The sequence below is a fragment of the Lepisma saccharinum genome, chromosome 20, assembly GCF_977018435.1.
Source record: "Lepisma saccharinum chromosome 20, izLepSacc3.1, whole genome shotgun sequence".
NCBI lineage: Eukaryota > Metazoa > Arthropoda > Insecta > Zygentoma > Lepismatidae > Lepisma > Lepisma saccharinum.
This window is the reverse complement of record NC_139248.1, coordinates 50,616,788-50,638,437: the sequence shown is the minus strand read 5'-3', so window position 1 is coordinate 50,638,437 and position 21,650 is coordinate 50,616,788. Positions and strand designations below refer to the sequence as shown.

The 21,650-nt window shown below is 38.8% G+C and overlaps 1 protein-coding gene across 1 annotated transcript in view; it reads left to right on the top strand.

The window, feature by feature from the left end:
- LOC146003460 (uncharacterized) overlaps nucleotides 1-21,650 on the top strand; it is an 87,569-nt gene that overhangs the window by 62,730 nt on the left and 3,189 nt on the right. Inside the window, exon 5 of the mRNA XM_083141749.1 lies at nucleotides 13,236-13,363. Within this exon, the coding sequence (XP_082997875.1) occupies nucleotides 13,236-13,363 (128 nt within the window). The remainder of the gene's footprint in view (nucleotides 1-13,235; nucleotides 13,364-21,650) is intronic.

Sequence of the window (21,650 nt, the reverse complement as noted above, 5' to 3'; positions counted from 1 at the left end):
TTGCCACTCTACCAACCAATCAACATATTAATGAACTGCATGCCCTGTTTGAGGATATCAGAAGACAGGTCCATGATCTTACTGCTCAAAATTCAAAATTGGCAGTTGTTGAAAATTTGCAACAAATTGTAGCTAATATCAAGCAACAGCTAGGAACCATGGAATCCAATCAAGCAAATGCTCTGTCTGTTTTTGCCACCCAGCTTCAAGAGATTGTGCAACAATACAAGAAACTTATTGTGGACATAAAAATCAAGCCAGGCCACGATGATGTTGTTAGGACCATCAATGAGCACCTTGAATCTGTAACAAGCAGATTGCTCACAGCAGAAAAGGAAATAACAGGCATAATCGAGAATCCAAAACATACAGTAATTCTTGAATTGTACAGCATCCCCAACAAAGAATATGATTCTCCATTTACACCAGGTGGCAAAATATATATGCTGTCCCCTGCACAATTTTATTACCAGTTTTTTGTTGGGGGCACATTGAGACCAATCAAGATCAAATATTGGCATCAACCACAGGCACACCACTACCCTACCTTATCAATAACAAATGCTGACAACAAACCAAAAATCACCAGTGTAGAATTGGAGGATTTTACAGACCCCAATACATTAGAAACAGCATATGTTGAAGATGATGGATCTCTGGAATTTAAAATACAAATAGGGGACAAATTATATTTAGAAAATCCTGCAGTATCAGCTGCTGAACACCCTATAGTTGCAATATTCTTGTTTACATATTATGTCTAGACAAATTATTGTTGATGAATTACACAGACAAGCCAGACATCATTTTAAGAGACTCCCAGTAGTCACAAAGGGCATAGATGATTTATGGCAAAGCGACTTGATTGAAATGGCAAGTGGAAAGTTGAAAAACTTAGACAAAATCAACAAGGGCTACAAGTATCTACTCACTGTGATAGACACATTTTCAAAATTTGCCTGGGCTGTGCCACTCAAATCCAAGACTGGAAAATGTGTTACAGAAGCCTTCAGGACAATCATCAATCGGAGTGGAAGATCACCGCGCTATTTGCAAACAGATAATGGCAAAGAATTTTATAATTCAGTGTTTCAACAATTTATTAAAAGCCAGGCAATAAAACATTACTCGAGTTACAGTGATCTCAAGGCCTCAATTGTAGAGAGATTCAACAAAACCCTAAAAAATCTTATGTATAAACAATTTACACTTCAAGGTAATTATAAATGGCTTACAATCCTACCAGAACTTCTACATAAATATAACAATTCTGTCCATTCCACAATCAACATGAAACCCTCTGAAGTAACTTCATCTGATGAGCAAAAATTGATCAGGACTGTTTATTATCCTAGATACCAGCCAACAACAAGAAAGGCCAAATTCAGGGTGGGGGATCAAGTAAGAATAAGCAAATATAAGCACTTATTCAAGAGAGGCTTTACGAGAAACTGGAGCACCGAATTATTTACAGTGGTTCAAGTTAAACCCGGGACCCTTAATACATATATAATAAAAGACCACCGAGGAGAAATTCTCAAAGGCAGGTTCTATGAACAAGAGCTCAGCAAAACTAAACAGCCTGACACATATCTCATAGAAAAAATAATCCGCAGAAAAGGCAACAAGTTATTTGTCAAATGGCTGGGTCATCCGGAAAACAGCTGGATCGATGCAGACAAAGTGATAATATGAGCACCTGGGATGTTATAAAGAGGCTGCCAGAACCTGAACAACAGAATAAGAGAAATGGCAAGTTGCTGCCTGATAATATTAGGTGTCTTATTGTTGGGCCATCTGCTTGTGGTAAAACTACACTAATAGTTGATAATTTTTTATTAGCCCCCAACTGGTTAGACTGGAAAAACAGGCACTTGTATGTTTTCTCTAAGAGCTTGGAACAATTAAAATATCAGCAGCTGATGAAGCTATATGATGGATTGGATATAGCCACTTTTGAATCAGATGTTAAGCCACTTGATGACTGTCTCGATAATTCTGTTGTTGTGTTTGATGATGTTATACTGGATAATCAAAACAAGGTTAGAAATTTCTTTACACAGGGCCGACACAAAAACATTGATTGCTTCTACCTGGCACAGACTTTTTCAAAAATACCGAAGCAGCTGATCCGAGACAACAGCAATTTTATATGTGTGTTTCATCAAGATCATACCAACCTCAAACACATACATGATGAATATGTAGGTGGGGACTTGAGCTACAATGATTTTTCCAAGTTTTGCAGCAGGTGCTGGAACCAGGACAGTTATGGGTTTGTCACTATTGATATGACAAGAACACCCAATAGCGGCAAATACAGAAATAAAATCAACGATTTTCTAGACGTTGAAACATATATAAATAACCATGAAACGACCAGTCATTGACGATCTTAAGTTAAGAGATTATCTTGTAAAAAGATTTAAGGGATGGAAATCAGAGAACCGGGGAATTTATGAAAAACACAAACAAACAGAACAGCCTGTAATTGATGCTATTAATAATTTAGGTAGGAATATTAAAACTGTTACAGAGCAGAATCAAGATTTGATCACGGAGCTTGTACCTGTAGCTGCAAGGAACATATTAGATTATCCATTCACCCCACTTTCCAGTATTCATACACCTAGTCCTGTTGCTCCTAGAAGAATTGAAGCTACACAGGATCCTATTGAATTGGGTCTTCTTGCTCAAAAATATTTAACTACACCTAAAGACAACAAAGATGAGGTGTTTGGCTTATATGCTGACACAGAGCTTGATGGGAGCATCATACATAGAATTGGCAATTTCAGAGTAACATTTATGGGGGATGATCTGATTGTTTATTCAGAATCTCGTCTCGGAGAAAAAGGTGGTTTTGTTAAGTACCCCGGCACACCTGGGTTGTGGGAACTGATGACTAGGAAAAGGCCTGGCAGCTATACAGATCAAGATTATGAGCATTACAAAGAAATATTAATAAAATCAGATGCTCTATACCAGAACAATGATCCCACACAAAAAAGGGTCAAGTCTAGCAGTGGGGCAAAATACAATAATTTAATCAAGCCCATATGGTCACAGATCAAGACTGGTAGTGGAATCAAACAATACAACACCCTGCCCAAAGAATTTGTGTGGGTTGATGATGTCAGGAAACTTGTGGATAGGTTGCTGGTCATAGCTGGGGAGGAAAATGCTGGGAACCACAATTTTTACAATGAAAAAGTTGGAATTATGGACATGATAAGCACAAAATTGTCTAATTTTATAGTGAATGACCCTAAGGGGATTGGATATCTCATAAAAATTATTAATACTTTACCACCTAAATTTTGGAATGTCTCTGAGGGTCAGGGGTTGGTTAATGACATTATAAACAAGTTGCCATTTGAACTACACATTCCAGGCTATCAGTATTGTGGTCCAGGCACAAAATTGGATCATAGATTAAACAGAGGGGATCCTGGTGTAAATCCCCTAGATGCTGCTTGTAGAGACCATGACATAGCATACAACACACATTCTGATCTTGACAAGAGACATGTTGCAGACAAGAAATTAGAAGAGGCTGCATTTGGCAGATTTGTAAGCAAAGATGCTTCTTTGAGTGAGAGAATATCAGCATTGGGGACCACCATAGCTATGAGCACCAAACAAAAACTGGGGTGGGGGCTGTGAATATGTATATAATAAACCTAGAATGAAGGCCAAGGGTGTTATGTATCAAATACCTTATGCAGGTCTCAAATCTCTTAAAACTATTGACAGTCTCTTGACCAAAAAGCAGCGCAAGAAAAAAAATTCTTGTCTTGCAAAGGGACATGGTATGAAATTGTTGCTCAGTACCCCCCAATTAAAAAAATTACAGCAATCAAGAAAAAAATCACATACAGGGGGTTTCATATTTACCATCCCTGCCATCTTAGCTGCTCTCGGGGCTGTTGGGAGCTTGGCTGGGGGATCAGCTGCCATAGCAAAAACAGTAATAGATGCCAAGAAAAATAGGGCAGAATTAGATGAGCAGAGGCGCCATAACCTGGCCATGGAGAAAAAAGGCAAAGGTGTTAAGAGAGCCATGAATAAGTTTAAAAAAAACAAGAGCCGCTTACAAACCAAGATATTGAAGCTTTAATCAAGCCACTGGGCATCAAAAATTTTAGAGGTGTGTACATGTCTGATTCTTTACCAGAACAACCACTCAACAAAGAGTGTGGCATTGTTAATTTGGATGAGTACAAAAATCAGGGCACTCACTGGATCTGTTATCTTAAATATTTAAACAATGAGGCATTTGTGTTTGATTCATTTGGAGGTATTCCTCCTGAAAATTTAGTAAAATATCTAAAATCAGTTAATCTTTATTACAATAATGCCCGTCTTCAAAACTTCAAAGATGTTAATTGCGGACATTTGTGTTTATCTGTTCTTAGATATATGTCTCAAATAAAAAAACCATCAATTGAAAATTTTCAAAAAGCCTTGTGGTATTTAAAACATCATGGGGGTATTCCATCTCACTAGCCAAAATTCAATATTGAAACTCAAATTACATGATGACATTGTGTATCCCAAAACAATAGCTCTCAGAGCATTTTACGGCATGTACCTGATCCCTAATATTACACACCACAACAATACAATTGCAGTAGGGGATCAAAAAATTGTCATCACTCCAGGGCAATATAATCTATCCACTCTAAATGCTCAATTACCCAGAGGTGTAGTGTTAAGTCAAAATTCTGTCACTCACAGAGTAGAGATTGTATCTGCTACAGAAACAGTGCATCTGGGTACTATAGGAGAGCTGTTAGGATTTGAGAACAACACAAAACTTGAAGCGGCCATCAAACACACTGCTATTAATATACCTAAATTCTTAGCCATAGAGACTCTGAACATTCACTGTAATGTGGCCGAGGGTATGATCACCAAATCAAATGGCATAGGCACTCACAAACAAACTGGCATCATTGCAACATTCAAACCTAATTCCGAATTCATGGAGCCAATCATCTACAATCCATCCCCAACATTATATTTTCCTGTGTGTCATAACAGAATAGATTATATTGAATTGATGGTCACTAATGAAAAAGAAGAATTAGTTGATTTTGCTGGAGCCACAACAACTGCTATCATAGAGATTAACATTTAAATAAAAATACATACAATGGAAAATATTGAGAGTTATGAGCTACAATCATTCCCTCCAAACAGGAGGACATTTGCAAATTTAAATCAACCCAACACGGAAATAGAGGTTGATCTTGATGTAGGGGACGGCTTTATACACCCCCACAGAGCAGATCTATACATCAAATTTGATGTTGTAAAGCTCGATGGTACAGATTACCCTGCAAATTCAAACATAAGATTGGTAGACAATTTTGTGCCGCATCTGTTCTCTGAAATTGAGATCAGAAAGCATGGAGTTGTTATAAACAGAATAGATTATCCCGGCATTACCTCCACAGCTTTGGCCACACTAAAATTATCCAAAACCGAGGCTTCATATTACCAAATAGGTGGATTTGAGGCTGGTGATAAAATATTAACCAAGAGCCACACAGTGCTGTTCCCCATGCGCCTGTTGCCAGGATTCTTCTCGGATTACAAAGAAATTATGTGGAAGGGCGGGTTAAGAATCACATTTAGAAGAGCTGCAAATGATAACAATGCTTTGATGAGGTACAGCACATTAAACCCTACAGGGGAAGCTCTGCCCAATACCCTACCTGATGAAGGCAAATGCATTATTCAGACTATGGAGCTAAGAATCCCTGTTGTTGAATATGAGGCCAGTTATGCTCTGAAATACAAAGCTGATATAGTAAAAAATCCACAGGTTCCTCTGCAATTTTACACATATCAATGCGTACAGAAGCCCGCCACTGGTACCTATTATGAATTTGATGCCACAAATTCATTCTCCAGCATACAATATGACATGCCTGATTTTGTGGTGGTACTGTTTCAGACTGGGAGACACAATAATCAGGAAAAAAATTCAAGTAGATTTGATAACTGCAACATCAAGAACATATATCTTAAAAATGGTAGAAATGAGGTTTTTCCTAGAGAAAATTACAATTTAGACATGTCCAAGGATGATTTTCTCAAGTTATATGAAGCTTTTTCAGCTTTCAAGCGCGTCACTACTGGCAGTACTGACCTGTATTATGCACCAGATGAATTCAAAGCACGGAGACCCATGTTTGTAATTAACACTTCAAAAAGGAAACAAGTTGTGGTTAATGACAGGACAAACATTAAAATTATCTGTGAATTCCACGAGGCTTTACCTGAAAACACCATTTGTAGTGTCATTCTCATAGGGGAAAAATCATATGTTTATGATGTAAGAAATGAAAGAGTCACGGAGCAATTCTAGAAGCACGATTCAGGGCTTCCCCCATGGCACAGTGGTAATTGCATTGTAATCAAGGGGTCCCGGGCTCGATACCCGGTGGAGGCACAAGTAGTATCCCACTTTAAAACTGTAGGGCCAGTCCCGATTAGCCTTACTGTGCATAAAATGGACTTAAAACAGCAACTCGAACTAGAAACACAATTCAAACACAAAGGCTTTTTGGATATAAAACAATACTTTACCGTCAGAAAATATATTACCTACCCATTTTATACTACCTTTGCTCGTGGCAGATACCTACCCTAAATACAATACATTTGCCTAAAGCTGAAATGCAATAATTATTCTGTAAGTTAAAGACTTATGTACAACAAGACCAAGCCTACATGCAATTCAGTTTGCAATGACAATATCCATAAAGAAATTTCCTCAATATAATGGATGGTCCCTGAAAGGGTACATAGTGTAGATAAGAATTTCTCTTTGAGTTCCATGACAAATGACATGTAATTTCCCTCGGAAAAGGCACAGTGCTGTTAACTGATATAATCACTCAGGCATACAGAAAGAAGGCAATTACTATTTGATGATGTTATTTCTCTCTGAAAAGACGCAATATAGATTATATCTGCCGGCATACAACTCACGGGCATGCAATAATTCCTTCCATGCATGCAATGTTGACTTGACCTCCATTCTATTGTATTGTATTGATCAGGCAGTTTTGCTCGTAATGTTGAGCCGATATGTTACCCAGATAACAAAACTCTGGTGATTCTTAATAGAGAATAATTTTGCTCTGTTGGGTAACATTTTTACCAAATTTAAGATCTGGGAGCTATCAACTAGCTCAAAATCTCACGTATGGAGTGCCACATCTCTCAGGACTCGAACCCGGAGCCCCTTGTTTACAAAACTACAATATTAACATTTTGCCATCAGATTTTATGAGGACTCAAACCCGAACCTTTTGATTACAAGGCAATGCACCACACTCCAAGTAAGTATGCACAAATCAATCTGAAGAGCTCGTACTTTCTGAAAAATTCCCGAGGGCATTTTTTACAAAAATCTTGAATTATAAGAGCTCCACACTTGAGCAAAAAGCTCATGTAGGCATGTTGAGCAAGTTTTAAGTATGGCCAAAGCTGCTGGAGAGGGGTTCGTACTTTCTCGCGCCGTCCGTACCGTAAATACAACTACTCACAATCTTCAACACACGGACACGACACAACACAACTTCCGAGGGAAGATTATACTGGCGTCAGTCTGCAAGGTCAACAGAAAGGGAAAGAGAGCGAAGGCAGGGAGAGCGATAAAAAGACTGTAACGTGCGACTGTCGCTGACCCGTTCACCGGGAAAGACAAGCTCTGATGCCGGGCCGCTTGCCGCCGAGTCTCGTAGCGAATGTCAGGGAATGCTCTGTATTACAAGTAAAGAAAAATTGTTGGGTATTTGTAAAGATTCTAATCAGTCATGATCCAACATGTACATATATCACGTCTGTAATGTTTGCTATTCCTTGATTACAAGGCGACGATGCTAAAACTGCACCATCGGGGAGGGGAGGCCCTTTCAAACCGTGTTGTACGTAGTCTAAACTACATTCATGTTATTCATGCTCTACCATTGCTTTTTACCGGTATTTCTCTGATGTTTGACTCTGTCGTTTTCGTTTCGGTAGCAGCAATGAGTTCTTAATTATCTTATGTCGACTTAAGGTGTGGCTTGATATTTCCGACCGCCATTCGGATGAGGCATTAAAGTTGTTCATGTCGTTCTCCACCTCATATTTGTGTGAAAAGGGATTTTCATCTCTGATTCAAGTGCAAAGCAAGTACAGAAATAGACTTGAGGCGCACTCAGATGTAGGATGAAAACAATATAATTCTCTTTAAAAAAATAAAGTATTTTCAAGCCGACGAAAGTTCCAAGCAACTACGGTTGGTTTATTTATTTTGTAATTGGACTATATCACTTCGTTCTCCAGCAAATTACTTGTTACTAAGACTCACTCATTTAATTCGTTAGCCTAGTTGTGTTACACCTGCGTGATCGCAGAATATATTGGTCACACGTTGGAAATTAATAAATTATGTGTAATTGTTTTTAATCGGCTGTAAGAAATTATGTTTATAAGTAAATTTGTCTGAACCAAAGAAAATTAAAATAAAGGGAGACGGGAACAGAGAACTTTTGTGCCACGGAAGCTGGAATTCTTCTATTAGAGTGATTCTCGGTGGGTCCGGACACACACTATACAGGGTGTCCCATGTAACTTGACAAACCGAAATATCGTAAGAAATATGCATCGAACGACAAAATGTTCCATATGAAAGTATAATAGAATTGTGGGGGCAAGTCACCTACGCTGCAATGAACCCACCCCGCTACCCCCGGGTTGTGGCGCAGGGGGTACCTTGAAATGTTAAAAGGGACCCCCTATTTTTTGTTGCAGATTCGAATTCGACGTCCGAAAATACATAGGTATTGTCCGACATATTATGTTCCATTCGTGATAGATAGATGCCGCCGTAATTGCAACGTGTTGGGTGTGTCTCGCAAATGCAGTGGCTGGCAAGTGTGTGAGGAGGGATACTGTGGCCTAGAAGCATTGTGCTCGCTCTCTCAGTAGTCAGTGATTGTATGGTAAGTGCAGTGTGACCGAAAAGAGTCGAACGACACAGTTAAGTGGGGTATTCAACATCATGGATTATCTATCCGTAGAGGAAAAAATTGAAATGATCCTTGTTTATGGTGAATGCAGAAGGAACATCGACGATGTTGTGACCCTTTATGCGGAACGTTTTCCTGACAGGCTACGATCGCGTTCTTCGTTTGTTCGAGTTGTCAAACAGTTTCGTGCCGAAGGAAGTGTACAACCTAAAAAAGTAGCGTAGATGACTTGCCCCCACAATACTATTATACTTTCATATGGAACATTTTTTCGTTCGATGCATATTTCAATATGGCGCCAACACCTTAATCCAACGTAGCAGCTGCGAAAGAAAAGGTAAAAATCTTTATCTTCGCGCTCCTGACTGACCTCCCATAATGCCCCGCTGCTCATTGAGCTTCCCACATGGAGGCCGCTGAGTTCGTCAGTAATTGGCTACAGACCACATCGCCACTAGGAGCAAGAGCCGCCGGTTTCTGGCAGCAGACCTTCGCAGCACTTGCATTTTAGACGAAGGAATTAGCATGAGCAAAGTGGGGGAATCTGTACAGCGCGACTGGTCCTTTGGGATTTAGACAGACCAAGAACCCGCTAATAGCATTAGTACACATCCGGTGTTGCCAGGTTGTCCTTCCCTCCAGTTCACACTGGATGACCAGAGGGACAGGGGGAGCTCCTTGTGTGAGATGAAGGGATTCGGGAGAGAAGGTGCTTTCTGCGATTGGAGTCGAAACCGGTAACACCAGTGGCGTATGTTCAGTGTTGAATCCAGTCACTTTCCTCCGGGGGGATATCAAATTTCATGGGGGTGGGGATGTCATAGTCATCAAATTGTAATATTAATAAAAACAATATTAATATTTTAAAATTACCCCTTACCTCTAGTACGTAGTTAAATTAAGTGTAAATTTCGATAACACTGTATGTATAGTCAACGGCAAAGATAATGGTAGGCAAATTGTCCACCGCTATTTTAATTACTTTTTTATGCGTTACCCCCACACCCTCTATACGCCTTCATGGCGTGGTGCTATGCACAGGGGAACACTTTACCTTTTTTTTTTTTATTCTACACCCTGTGTTGTTTTATAAAGGGTCTTTCATTAAGAGTGATACTTTTTAAAATTTGAAAAAAAAATAAAACAATCAACATATTAAAGTAAATTGTGCTTTATTTTGAAGCTTAGACATTGCAGTTATGTTCTGAACAAAATTTCGTCCAAATGTCCACCACGGCTTTGAACACACTGACGCACACGATGGCTCCAATTGTTAAGCACTCTGTCCAACATTAGTGGCGTTATGTCTCTGATAGCCTGACGAATGTTCGCCTCCAAATGTTCCAAAGTTCGTGGCTTGTCAGCATAGATCTGGACTTTGATGTAGCCCCAAAGAAAAAAATCCATGGGTGTTAAATCACACGACCGTGGCGGCCAATTCACACACCCACGTCTTGAGATGAACCAGTCGCCAAACTTCTCCCTCAGCAAATCGAGCGTAGCATGAGCTGTGTGGCACGTAGCGCCATCCTGCTGGAACCACATGTTTTCAATATCTATGGTCTCAAGTTCTGGCCACAGAAATTCGTGTAACATGAATCTGTAGCGGTTGCCATTGATGGTAACGGTTCTTCTCTCATTATCTCGAAAGAAATAAGGTCCAATGACGCCACCACGCCATAAACCGCACCACACAGTGCGATTTTCTGAATGCAATGGCACCTCATGGACCACTTGTGGGTTCTTCTCGCTCCAATAACGACAATTTTGCATATTGACGAATCCACTAAGAAAAACAATGCGCCTCGTCTCAGAAGATGATTTTTTCCACTGAAATCAGGATCAGTAGAGCCATCGTGTGAGTCAGTGTGTTCAAAGGCGTGGTGGACATTTGGACGATATTTTGTTCAGAACATAACTGCAATGTCTAAGCTTCAAAATAAACCACAATTTACTTTAATATGTTGAGTGTTTTATTTTTTTTCTTCAAATTTTTAAAAAGTATCACTCTTAATGAAAGACCCTTTAGAATGAAACTGTGTTGGTTCGAAGCAGGCATTGTTCTCTGCTTATTGACGTCATATTTTCCAATTCATTGTCATCACAATGTGTAATACAGACCGAATTAAAATGGTGGTGGACAATTCGCCTTGTTTCTTTCGCCGTTGGGTGTACAAGGACATCACTACCATTCCTCAGCAACCTGTGGCGGACTAACAATTAAATATTGAAATTTGTTACAATAATAGAAACTTACATTAAACCAGCCCTGCCGCTCTGCACATGTTCATTGTTGAGTTTTAATGAAATAGAATTTTATTGTATACGAGGCAGTTATCAAAACCTACAATAATTGAAATTCGTTCATTATTTTGGCTTTTCATTATAAAGAAGACTGAATTCAGTGCTTATTATTAAGAAAAAGACAGAAAAAGCACATTCTATGTTAAATTGAATGAAGAAAAGCCAAAGTGAACATGGTTACCAAATTTCTTAGCTATTGTCCACGTTCTGCCCGATTATTGAAATTTTCGGTGGGGGACTTTCTATAAACGGGGTGGATCCCCTCTCCCCCCACTCCCCTCACGGCCCACCGCCTGATTTCGTCACTTCTCGGATATGGCACAAGGCCAGCAAGTCGTAAATTGGAAGTACAGCAATTGGAAGTTGACAATAGGTTGCCACTGAAGCACAAAGCAATGACACATAAACAAACTTCCAAGACTTCAGCTTGAGAATCGTTGTACAGTCAACGGCAAAAGTAATAGTAGGTGAAATGTCCATCATCATGCTTATTCATTCTTCTTTCAAAATGTAATAGGTATGAATAGTAGAGATGGTAAAATACAACGGAGGTGCATGAACTTCGTCCATGAAAATAGAATTTCTAATTTCTAATGAAATTAAACAAAAGCGTCAATGAGCAGAGGACAACGTCTGCTTCAGCATTGGTGCAATTATATTCCTTAAAACAATACAGGGTCTCCCCGATGGCGTAGTGCTAACGCCTTCACCTTGAAATCAGGGGGTCTCGGGCCCACTTGTACAGTTCCCATGCAAAGAAAGTTGAAACTAATTTAATTTTGCTCTCAAATCGCATATACCAAGATTTTGCAAATTACTAGAGGTGCGCGGTATCCCGAAAGGACGTGAGAAAAATTTGAGGAAATCATTTACCGATTTTTCAGAATTCAAAACAGCCTAGAATTTTCGCGGAAGGGTTGTGCATTAAAAGTGGTTAGTTTTCCACGTTTTATCATTTCCATTATAAATGTTGGAATTTTTTTGGGAATGGCAAGTCTGATCCTGAAATGAGAAAACAATGATTTTCTTGTGAAATAGTATGGAGAATTCGAGATTACCATGTATGTTACGAATTGTCTGTGATGAAGTAATAACAATACAGGGTGAGAATAAAACTAAGAACATTTTTTTAACGAAAGGAATAAATGTATGTCCGCGTTTGTGACTGTTCTGTGTGAAACTACATTTGTAGTGTGCAGGTTCATTTCTGAACATACCACAATGTTTTGAGTAGTTCTCATGATGAACACAATAACAAATAGACTTAAAGAGTACTCGAAACTTTCTTTCCAGAAAAACCGCACTGTATATAAACAGGGTATGGCATAAAAATGGGCTTTTTTAAAATGCAAAGAAACTATTACTGCGTTTCATTAGACAAAAATACAAACACATCAACTACACCATTACACATTGCCATTTACAAAATGTGCACAGTCACGTTCATGTATTGAAAATTACGTCCTGCAGGTGACCACCATTTCGTCCTTGACGCTTGGTCAATCTGCGATCGAAATCGTACATGGCACATTCTAACATGTGAATAGGAACGTTTCTCCTTCAGTGCATTTCCCGTAGCTTCAAAGTTCTTCAGGTACATCCTGATTGCATTGGCCGATGGAATAAGATCATAGCTTCTGAGATTAAAATAATGTCAATATTCTCGTGTCACATCGGCAACAGGATCGCCATTTTTATAATGCCCTCACTGCTACAGCACATTGAGTTCCGCTGTAGGAATCCATATCTGTCTACATTTGTGATGCAATTGACAAGTGTTGCCAACACCATAACAGAAACTCTCCCAAAGAAAACAAACAAACCCATTTTTATACCACACCCTGTATGTATTCATTATAAAGAGTACTACATAAATTTCATTTTGTCTTGTTCCAGTGGCGGCTTCCGACCTGTTTTGGACTCAGGGGCGGCTCCAAGAGCAACACCTCCCCTCTTCTTTCCTCCGCATCTTACGTCACACTTAACATCTCAATTTACTCCACCGCTGTTTCCTGCTCTCAAAGGTAAGTTTCATAAGGGAAAACGTTTGGAGCTGTTTACTATATCATTATAATTGAGATTTAGAAATTTATAAGCGTAATACCTAATGCCCTAAGTCTCAACACAAGAAATAGTGGTTATTATTATAATAATTATTTTGAATAGTATTGTTGCTTAATAATACTATTATTACTACTTATCATTACCTTACAATATAATTGATGTTCTCTTATTATTTTCAAGATAATACATTTTATTAAATTTGTTAAACTACGTAAAAGTTCCCAATTAAAAAGAATACACAATAGAATTATTTCACATTTCCTTGTGAAAAATCGGTTAATCCATATCTCATCCCTGTTAGATTCCAAAACATAAATTTGCGTTTTGCATTATTTTACATATACGATGCACGATAAATTGATGATTTGTGATTCAGGAGCTGGTTGATTTGCAAATCAATGTGCTAGTCTTTACAGAAGGATGACCAGCAACAGGGGCGTAACCATAATTTTTCCTGCGGAGTGGCGCAAGCATTCATAAAGACCATGCGTGTTGAAAAATTGTTAAGTAAAATAGTAGCGACTTAAGTATTCATAAAATACTGGTTTTCAAGAATGCATAGCAAAAAATCCACATTCTTCTTTTCACAGAATAAGCACAAAATGTGTTGAACTTTTCGAAAAACACTGAGCATCACGTAAAATGTCAAATTTGCAATTGTTCAAATTAAGTCGTACGGGTTTAACTTCAGTAGCGGAGTGGTTTATATAGCACGCTACAACGGCAGGGAATACCGGATTCGATTTCTGGCAGTGCCGGATCTACAAATCCTGCCCCCCGCCCCCCCCCCCCGCAAAATATTACCAAAGACCTCCTGTATCTACCTACCTTACACACACTGTGTGTGTATATATGTATACATATACATTATACATATACGGTATATATACATACACATATATGTATATGTGTGTGTGTAACTCTTGATCTCATGTTGACAGTCACATAAGGGTCTAGAGGATGATTCAAAAGTCTCTTAACAGCGCCTATAAAAAGTAAACGGTTTATGCTGGGTACGATTGGTCATAATAGAAACAGGTTAGATTATGGGGGAACCACATTGGTGTGTTCCAAGCGGATGTTAGCCATATTAAACTCAACTCAAAAGTTTAAAATGGGAAGGGGGTGCTGCAGTGGCGGCGATTTGGTTCCAAAACCAGGGGGCAAGGTGCCAAAACTGGGGGGTGGGGGCAAAGACAGTATACGAATTTCTATATTTGTAGATAAGGTTTAGCATAGTCCGGAGGCAAAAGTGGCGAAAAGTGGCGAAAAGTGTGTGGGGGGGGGGTTCAACTGCCCCCTTGTCCCTCCTAATCTCCGCCATTGGGGTAATGTGATACACACACACTGTTTTCTCATACCTTGAAAATGAGAAATTTGTTACAATCGTACAGTCGTAAATTTTCTCTGATTAAAGATAGGTTGAAGAAACCTCTAAGGTCCACTGAGCCTCAAGTCAAATGGTACTCGGGAAGATGGGGTGTAAAGGCGGCCGCAGCGTGGTGCTGATCACATCACCTCCAAGATGGCCGACATCGAAGATATGTGCGACCCTACCCCCAAATATCCTAAATGAGGCTTCATGGCACGATGCTATATGCACAGGGAACTTTAACTTTACCTGTATATATTGTATTCGTTTCTGTACCCCTGAGTAACTAAGTTATTTTTTACATACGCATACACGAACCCTCTACTATGCCATTGGCTGAGGGACCCCTAAAGGTTTCTTTGTCTCCGTGTCCCCCGCGCTGCGGGGATTTGCGGCTTTTAGATCCTGCACTGATTCCCGGCTTGGCCATGGGTGTTCTTTGTGAGCGTCTCTACATCAATTTCATTATATCAACACTCATCCTCATCGTAGCGATTAGCTAAAAGTTGCAGAAAAGCGAAGTAAAATAAACCAAATCAAGCAAACTTTGATTAACATGAAAACAAAAGGTAATCGGACAAATGATAATATAATTTTTCCAATTAGGTACCCCGAAATCTACAAACAACGACTACTTTCGTTTCTCTAAAAAATGAAATAATTTGGCAGAGTTTCTGGTGGACCAGTGAACTCTTGGATTATTCAGTATAATTGAAATTATTATGATTGTTGTTTTTATTATTTACGTTATGGAACCTATGTTATTACAATCGTTCAATTTGTGTTTATGTGATTAAGTTTCAATAACAAAATATTTTGTCTTTGTAAGAAATCATGATTTTAACAAATCCCCAGTTTACAATTCCAATCTAAATCACACCGTTTGAATTGCTGCCGATCGTATAACGAATTCCAAGTTAACAATTTACCACGTAATTGTGTGAAAAACACGCAAAAGGTAATTGATTGATTGATTTGTTTTATTTAATTCGGTTTTCGTCCACTTTTGGCCAATTGCAAAGATGAGGATGAATGCTGATAAGGTAGGATGGATTAAAGGACAATGGGGACCTCCTAAATGGTGTAGTGCTAACATCGTCGCCTTGTAAGGGTTCTCGGGTATGATACCTGGTGGCGGCACATAGTGGTTCGGATCCCACTGTAAACTGTAGGTCCATTCCCAGTTAGCCTATCTGTGCATAAAAGCTAACTTAAAACAAAAAACTGAAACTCGAAGGATAATCATAAACTGATGTGGACGACACAACACAAGCCCAACAGAGGATTCTACTGGCTGTGAGTCCAGACACCAGAGCCTCGCTAGTCTGCAAAATGCAGTCCAGGGTGTACTACGATGATGGGATGTTTACATTTAAGAATCTTCATAAAGTCACCCCTAACACTCCGCTCAAAACGTAAGCCTCAGCATATACTTCCTGGATTTGTCTTTTGTATTTCAGTCATTAGTATGAAAATGACTACCAAGTCTAAATATACTGCCAACTAAAACATAAACAGTTAATGGAATTTAAACAATTCGACAAATTTCTTATCAACATTTTCTTTTCTATTAACACTCACGCTTGCACTCAAAGTCCTAAATGTTTCAATTGACACGAATACGTATATTTTCTACACAAATAACACATTAAAGTGCATAAAACAGGGTTCCAAACGTTTTCGTTTCCCGGCGCCCTTAGCTTTTCTAGATTTTTCTCAGCGCCCAAGTCAGAATGGAGGCTTATCTAACACTTGCAACGCTTAGTTAGTGTGGTTAGCTTTCTCGATGGTGCAGTGGTAGCGTCGTCGCCTTGTAATCAGTGGTTCGGATCCCACTTTAAGCTGTAGGTCAAGTCCCAATTAGCCTTAATGTGCGTAAAGTGTACCTAAAACATGAACTCAATCAATCAATCAAGTTTGTGTGGTTAGGTTGCTTGACTTAAGTTAAAAAATAAACACATATTTCAAATTCAGAAATATTTTATATTGTAAAAAGTGCTATAAATCACATATTTGGAACAATCATAAGGCGCCGAGGCACACATTTTGCAAACCACTAGCATAAACAGCTAATGATGCACTTCTGGTGCATCAAAATACAAAGAAATGCATTAAATGGTACTTTTATCAGTTGTCGTTCCATACGATGCACTAAAATGCATCAATTAAACAGATCAGACACGATAATTCCAAAGAAACCAAAATTACACGCTTAACTGTTTGAATTGATACCCTTGAAGAACATCAACAATGATATGATTAATTTCGAGTTCAGTGTGTATAATTCTATTAAGCTTAATTGTTGCTACAAGAAGGTATCCATGGAAACATGATTAGATTCAATATTTTGAAGAAACTATAACGTTCAGCTGTATGTGCAACAAAAAGAAGAGTGCATCGTGGAGTATTTGAAAGAGAAGGGTGTATTTTTTTTTTTCATGTTCTAAAATATATGAAGAAGGGTATTTATTGATTTTCCACTGTAAGTGAGGTACTATATGTAAGCAAACTATTCCATTTCGACCAGGGCCGCCAAAACTACCACTTGCGAAAGTTACTTTGTGTGACCCTTCTTAATACGGACACAATCTATAATTTTCAGGTACTACTTTTAGGGCAAGCAAAGTGTAATATGGTCCGCGCCAAATTGTTGATATAGTAACTTAGCCCTGAATACAAAGAAGTTTGGACACCTCTTATTTAGATGTATAACTTCATTAAATACAAGGCAGCATTTTAAGGTTATTTCCACCCGTCATTTAAACGGCGTAACATTTAGCGAGACGTTCGAAACGTTTATAGAACAACATTTTTTCTTGTCTTCATTAAAAGTAATATCACTGACATGAACTCTTTAGCTTGGAACTTAAAAGAATATTATTCACGTTTGAAGAATGTTTTCTTTCTCACATTTTTCGTAATAACTGTGATTGTGTCGTCCAGAGTATGTGTCTAAGACTAGCTCAACTTCATGATTTTTAATTAAAAACAGACGTTACTTGATATACATGCTTCCTAAAACTATTAATAGCATGATTTGAAAATTGGAAACTCTCAAAATCTGAAAATACGTGTTAGCTGTTTTGATGAAATGATTATGAAGGTACATACTAAAATGGCTTTACGAGACATATGTGTAAAAATATATTCTCAGCAATAATTGCTGTTATGAATTGTAAAAAGAAACCTTTGCTCATAAAATTTCATTATACTCAATCAACTGGATAGTTTTGAATAATCTGGAAATTTAAACTAAACATACGCTGTAAGCAATATCAGAATTAAGTGCAAAATCGGGTCAAAATTAGAGTTGTTATAAACGTTTTTCAAATTGATTGGAAATTAATAATTTTAGAAATTGCACATACAAGTTCAGCAACCTGACGAGTGCCGTGCTAATAAAGTATTGTTAGGGTCTTATCCTCTCTCCCTCCCTTACCCAAGATAAGAATATACATGAAATTATGATACCATATGGCACTATTAAAAAGGAATCCCTAACCCAATCCTAAGATTATAAAACCCTTTTCGAAGTTTCTGGGTACATCACCGGCTGAAGTGTATGAATAAGCTTTATTTTGAGTCAAGGGCGCCAGCAGAGTGGGCTCAGGGAAGCACGTGCTCCCTGGGATATCAAAAGATATACGAGGACAACTTGTAATGTAATTCCAGTGGTCAAATTGTTGCGCGAAAACATATACAGAGTATGAGAGGTGGCATGAAAGATAGTAGATTACGTTGGCTCCGTTTGATCTCTGTGCATCGTAAAATGGGAAAAAAGGACAAAGAACTGTTCATGAAGAAAGTAATAGATGTTTATGTAAAGGAAGAAAGTTGAATCCATTTTCTATTTAAATAGTGGACTATGAACTTGACAATAACGCCAAGGTATTCTCAATTCAATTTCAATTTTATGATTTGTAAAATTACAAAAATATGAAAGGTAAATATGTGTTTTTATGACTGAAGGGCAAGATTTAAATGTTACTATCCCCCCACCCTGGTGCTCGAAGTCGAAATTCCTTGCGGGAGGGAGGGGGGAGGGGGAAGGATTCTTTATCCAGTTTGGGGAAAAGTGAGGGGACCCAGTTTAAGCTCACTTAATATACTTACTACGATATTACTCCCTTTCGGAGAACACAAGACGTTCCAGCCTGCTATGAGGCCACCTCAGATGTTGGAAGTACTTAAGGGTTTTTCTTTATGAATAATATATTAATCTTACACAGTCAGGATTCCATAAAAGTACTTCTGAACATAATTTCACACAAATGCATTCACAAACAAATATCTTGCTCGAGATAAAACTGTATTATTAATCTTGAAAATATTGCTTGAGTACACTAATTCAATCATTCATTTTAAATTAACTTATACATCAGCCATCAAAATCAATAATTCACATCACCTAGCAACCAAAACTGAAATCTTAAGGTTAGTCAATAACTTTTGGAAAATATTACACATTTGCGTGAAACAAATCATGACACAAGTGTTTCTTTTTATAACAACATAGTTAACATCGAATTTAGTAAATTACGTGGGAGCGTAACAGCTTGTATGGATCAACATGTAGAAAATGCAGTGGATGGGGCAAATTATCCTAGTGGGGAAGATACTTATGAAAATTTTCTTCGCTGGGGTATAGGATGCAACACGTTCCCGCAACTTTGAACACTGTTGCTCTCTCTGAAGAAATTCTGAGTGCGTCCTTATTTTGAGTGTCCTTAACAAACAATTCCGCGAACTTTACGATCACCCCTCGCGGAATGGAATACACCTTGCCGGGCGAACGCAGCCTTTCCGGAGCTTCCCGCAGCATCTATCGGTATTTAGGCGGAACAAATAAGTGTGTACCGATGCATCTTAATCTCCATCGCGCCGTCGACATAAAACATTAACTCGCTCGGTAAGGAAGTACATTAGCCGGAATTAAAGACACCGCGCTGACGGATGATTCATGGACCGGCGAAGGAAGTTGCCGGCTTTACTTTACGAATGCCGGGATGATTACATTACGTCTCCGTGTTTATGAGAGCTTGTCGCATCGCACTAAAGAAGGAGACGTGCACCTAAATTCATGGAAATTGATAAGAGCCCGGGTAAGGCATCAAACTAATGCAATACGCTTAAATGACGAACCCACTCGCAGAGAACAGCAACAGAAGGGCGAGGGATACATCTGAGAAAGGGGTAACAGGAAAGAAAGGGATATTCAAAAGCGTACAACTCAATTGAGACAACGAATTGCTCAAACGAATGTTAACTACAGCGTAAAACACTTACAGTACTTAGTAAGAGAAATACACGGCTGAAAATTCAAAAGTAACTGCCCATACAGCACACATATGTCCAAACGATATTCATTGGATATCGCTCGGAAGTTCTGGATGACCCATAGATATCCAGGAATATACAATAGACATCCACAGGATGTCCTTTGGATATCTATTTCTTCACCTTCGTGATATCTAGAAAATGATTCGTTATGAACATTCATCGATCGATTTTGGACATCAATGCATATTTCAAATTCAAGTGGGTCGTTACATGGACGTTCTGCTTCGATTGATACATTTGTGTACGTACTTTAGATATTGTATGGATAACAAAGATACATTTCTGGACTACATTGGAATTGGGATCTTATCTGAAGATTCTATTTATTCATCACTTTTGGATATGTTTCGCACATCAGTGGGACTTGGTTCATGTGAACGGAATGTTATCAGGGTGATTTATTTGATTGTGGTTAAGGATATATTCTGGACTATAATTGGACCTAGCATGGACGTTATCCTGATATTATTCACACATTTTGGATACGAAAAGAACATTCCTGGAGGAGATTTATATGCATATCAAATATCTCGTGCACACACATGCTTATAACATGCACTCCTCCCTCTCAGTTCAAGCACACACACACACACACACACGAAAAATGTTTTATATTCACACGCGTATCTATGATAAGGAGAATACGCACCAAATTTGTGCTTTTATTCACTACCACGTGTTTTTTTTCTAACGTTGGAAGCGGCCCCGGCGCCCACCCAGCGTCCAATGACATGGGTACCTGGGGGAAACCCTGGGGGGTAAAGGCGGTCAGGGGCGTGATGCTGATCACATCACCCCCCACTCACGACCGGATCAAGAAAGTGTGGGGCGTTACCCCCACACCCCCTATATGCCTTCATGGCGTGGTGCTAAGCACAAGGGAGCACTTTTTTCACTTTTTTTTATTCACTACCACGTGTAAGCACCGCAACTTTCTGAATCCAAACTAACATGGCGACCAAGACACAAAACTCGCAGCAAAATAACTTTCACCTGGCCATCCGCGCATGCGTGACTCGTTCGATCAAACAAAAGGCCTATCCTCGACGCTGTGCCTTCGGGTGATGTTTGCGAGTTACAATTTAAGACTGCATCACAAAATTTGAGTCGTAACATAATTAGCTGAGTGAGTAGACACTATGAATGAATCTTTCTAGGATATTAAACTCTCATGTAAATTTTGAATAACACGTGAACGTATACCTTATTTCTCATGGATACTGGAGATCCTATTGATATCAGGTATTGGAGATCCTTTGAATATCCAGGACGGAAGCCTTTGAACATCCAGGACTGTGTATCCTATAGATGCCCAATGGATATACAGATCTAGACATCCAGAACTGGAATTCCCATGGATTTATAATGGATATCCATAATATCTATGGAGTTTATCTGGACATTGTGGATAACAAATTATTCGTATTCTAGTACCCGACAAACTTTAAAAACGCTAGGACCTTGTACGGCAGCCATACTACGTCGTAAATGCTAAGTGTGGCCGCTCACTATTTATTTTAAGAAAAGCTATATTT